The sequence below is a fragment of the Gracilinanus agilis genome, chromosome 2, assembly GCF_016433145.1.
Source record: "Gracilinanus agilis isolate LMUSP501 chromosome 2, AgileGrace, whole genome shotgun sequence".
In the NCBI taxonomy this organism is placed as follows: Eukaryota; Metazoa; Chordata; class Mammalia; order Didelphimorphia; family Didelphidae; genus Gracilinanus; species Gracilinanus agilis.
In genome coordinates this window covers 390,453,456-390,457,303 of record NC_058131.1, presented here as the reverse complement: position 1 = coordinate 390,457,303, position 3,848 = coordinate 390,453,456, and the positions used below count along the sequence as shown (strand labels likewise).

The following is a 3,848-nucleotide window of genomic DNA, read 5'->3' as shown; positions in this document are numbered from 1 at the left end:
AGACAGGGGCATGAATCTCGCCTCTATTATTCACTAAGCATGGCACAGTGGGCAAACCACCTCTCTTATTAGGAGTTTTCTGATCTGTAAAATGGGGAAGAGTACTGAACTCGCACGGACTTACTCTCGTAGGGTTGGCTGTATGAGGGTCAAAAGAGATAACAGATGGAAATCATTCCCTCCCTTTCCAGAATCAGTGGTTCCCCAGCCCCGCTTGAGCCCCCAAAAGAGAGAAGGTCCTCACTACAGTCGATCTAATCTCTCAGACGGCTCCAGGCGGACCTCGGTTTCTGGGCCGGGGAGGGGTGGAGCTACCAGGACGGAAGCCCTGGAGCGAGCCTCTCCACGCCCAGGGAATGCTGCAATCTGGTACCTGGAGGCGTGGCGTTAGGCGGTACATACATTTGCCCGCCCCTTCCAACCCTTAAAGCGACATCCATCTCCGAGCGCTGCCACCTTCGTCAGCTTGCTGTCTGACAGTATGAAGTCCTTTTCTTTAGCCCTGCTTTTGCTCGTGTCCCTACCTTGGCTTGCTCCCGCCCACACGGATTCATGGCACCTGAAAAAGGTGAGTGGCTGAGGATGGGGCGTCTTTTTTTGCCCTTGCTCTGGGGCTCTACTTCCAGCTCCCCCCAGGAGAATGGATTTTGGGGGAAAGGGTCTCCGACTGTGGGGGACACGTGAAGGGAACCGGGACTGGCTGCTTCCTAGTGCTGGGTGCAGGGTGGGCTATAGGCAGAGATAGAGCTCCTCTCTTTAAAAGCTCTCACAACCCTTTCCCTACCCCCGCCCAGGTTAAACTCTGGGTTGAAGTATCATGGGCTCCTCCCTTGACAAAGATTATAGAGTTGAAAGGCGAAATATTTCAACTCTCTCATTTAACAGGTGAGGAAACTAGTTGGAGTCTTGGAACAACAGATCGATGAACGCTGAGCCCCTGCAAGCTCCAAATTTCATGAAGTCCTTAGGGCGACACAGAGAGTGAAGTGATAGCATCAGATCCAGCTTACCAGTAGTGGACTTTATACTGAAATGAAGCACTAATTGCAGACATTTCATCAAGTGACCTGGGGGTGGGATGGGGTCTGACTACATAAGCTCAATGGCATGGCTTTGGGATTCCAGAACTTCTAAGGTGAACCAATGTGAGTCTTCCCTTTCTTTCTTGGGGGACTCTGGAGAGTCTCAAGCATCTGATGCATATAGGAAAGGGCAACAGGAATGAAGGCCTAGACAGTTCCCCATTCCTAGGTGGGGATGACTTCCCTTCCTTCCCCTTACTCCTAGCAATTCTTCCCTACTTTTCTCAAAAAAATCCTCTGCTTCTGATTATAAAATGAAGAGTCTTAGCTCAAAGGACATTAAAACGGAAGGGAGTCTCAAATCATCTATTTCAAGTCCCTTTTCTTTAAAGAAGGGGAAACTGAAGTAGGAAGGAGAGTAAATGACATCCAATGTGACATATAGCAGAAGCCAGACTAGAACCAACTGACAGTTTTCTTTCTTTTCTGTGAACAAATGAATTTTTAATTTTCAGCAAGGTAAAAGGAAGAAAATAAAATGCCCCTCTGAAATGGTACATTTCACTGTCAGATTGCTTGACATTGACAAATGACTCAACTTTTCTGACTATAATTACTAAATCTTTAAAAACCAGTATTCCCCCATGTGTACTAACTTTTCCAGGGCAAGGATTCCTGAATCCTTGAATGATGCCCAGTACTCCATGCCCAGCAATTTTGTCTGAAGCTATACCTAAAACTGGTGGGGGGGGGGTAGGGGTGGGAAGGGGGTCCCCATTCATTTCCCTGGTTTTGAATTGGTGACTTTTAGTCCAGACAAACCAGCTCTGGACTTCGGATCCATAGACATGTAGGTTCCAATTCCACCTCTGACACTTGAAGATTTGATTATGTGACCCTGAACAAATCATGATAAGTTTCCGAGCTTCAGTTTCTTCATCTGTAAAATAGGTATATTGGGGGCAGCTGGATGACCCAATGGATTGAGAGCCAGGCCTAGAGATGGGAGGTCCTGGGCTCAAATCTGGCCTCAGACACTTCCTAGCTGTGTGACCCTGGGCAAATCACTTAGCCCCCATTGCCTAGCCCTTACCACTTCTGCCTTAGAACCAAAACACAGTATTGATTCTAAGATGGAAAGTAAGGATTTAAAAAAATAAAATGTGTATAGAAAATTAGAAATTACTTCCCTCACAATCATCATGAGGAAAGTGCCACAGAAATTCTGCTTAATATTTCATTTTTGAACAAGCAAAACAGGATGCCTCAGACAAACCTGTCCAGACCTGGAAGACAGCTTGGTGTGGTAGAAAGGATAATTTTTATGTGCCTTTGTTAGAAAATGGAAAACCATGGAATAGCTTTAATGAGATGTGAGAGATAATGAGAGTTATTATTCTCAAAATATAGCCGGTTTACCCAGGGCCTAGAGAAATCTGTTTTTAAAAATGATTTAAATTCTTTTACTGAATAAAAATATATAATGAAATAAGAAAAATGAATATAAATATATAATAAGAGAAATCTTTGACTTACCTCCAATCACATAAGTGGAACTCTTCCTAATAACAACAGTTAATATTTATATAATATTTTAATGTTTGCATTTAATCTGCATGTCAGCATCCCAGCTCCAGACTGGCACTTTATCATATGGTTCTGAGATCATCCAAAGAGGTAGAAGGGGGAAGAAGGCTTTAGTTGTAGAGAGGCCCTGGGTGAGAGACTGTATGACAATGAGTGCATGGTAAACTTGAGTTCCAATCTTGTCTCCACCACTGACTCACTCACTGCAAGATCTAAGTCAAATCATTCCCATTAAGGGACCCAATAACCTTGACCCAACCTTGAAGAGGAATCCCCTCAGCAACATCCACAAATGTTCATTATCTCTTGGACATCTGTCATGAGGAGCTAACTCATTCTCTTCTGAGACAGCCTATTTCTCTTTAGGACAGCTCTTGTTAGCAAACATTTCCTTATTTTGAGTCAAATTTTGCCTCTTAGCAACCTCTGGGTAGTTCTGTTCTCTAAGGCCAAGAAGAGATAGACATTTTAAGATCATGGAGTTGGAGCTAAGAGGCCATCAGGCAATCTCTGACTCCAGAGACATTGCTTTTTCTACTGTATAAGCTAAGTCTTTTTTCCTTTCCCCCATAACAACCTTTAAAATATTTTAAGGCCCACATAAATGTTCTCATTTAGGCAGCTAAGTGTTATGTTAGTCAAGAAGATCTGAGTTAAAAGTTTGGTTATACGGTTGTTCAGGAGTTTCAGTCATGTCTGACACTTTGTGTCCCCATTTGAGTTTTTTTTTTGGCAAAGATATTAGAGTGGTTTGCCATTTTCTTCTCCAGCTTGTTTTACAGATTAGGAAACTGAGGCAAACAGGGTCAAAGGATCTGTCTAGAGTCACATAGCTAGTAAATGTCTGAGGCCAGATTTGAATTCAAGAAGCTAAGTCTCTCTGTCCAGTCCTGGTACTCTGCTGCATCACCTTGCAGCTTCTTCCTGACTGTATGATCCTGGCCACATCACTTAACCTCTGTCTGCCTCAGTTTCTTCATTTGTAAAGTAGGTATAAAAATTGTACCTACCTCAAGGTTGTTGTGAGGGAAGACTAAATGAGATGTTTGTAAAGTATAGTGTCTGCTATGTAGTAGATTCTGATTACCTAACTACTTCACCCTCTACCCCCAGTTAAACATTAACTTCCCAAGTTTTCCTGCTTGTCTGTTTCCATGGAGGTCTGTCCTCTTCTCTTCTCTTCTCTTCTCTTCTCTTCTCTTCTCTTCTCTTCTCTTCTCTTCTCTTCTCTTCTCTTCT

The 3,848-nt window shown here is 43.4% G+C and overlaps 1 protein-coding gene across 1 annotated transcript in view; it reads left to right on the top strand.

The window, feature by feature from the left end:
- Positions 1 to 481: 481 nt before the first annotated feature.
- The window catches only part of GM2A (GM2 ganglioside activator), an 18,031-nt gene continuing 14,664 nt past the window's right edge, over positions 482 to 3,848 (top strand). Inside the window, exon 1 of the mRNA XM_044661787.1 lies at positions 482 to 568. Coding sequence (XP_044517722.1) covers positions 482 to 568 — 87 coding nt within the window. The remainder of the gene's footprint in view (positions 569 to 3,848) is intronic.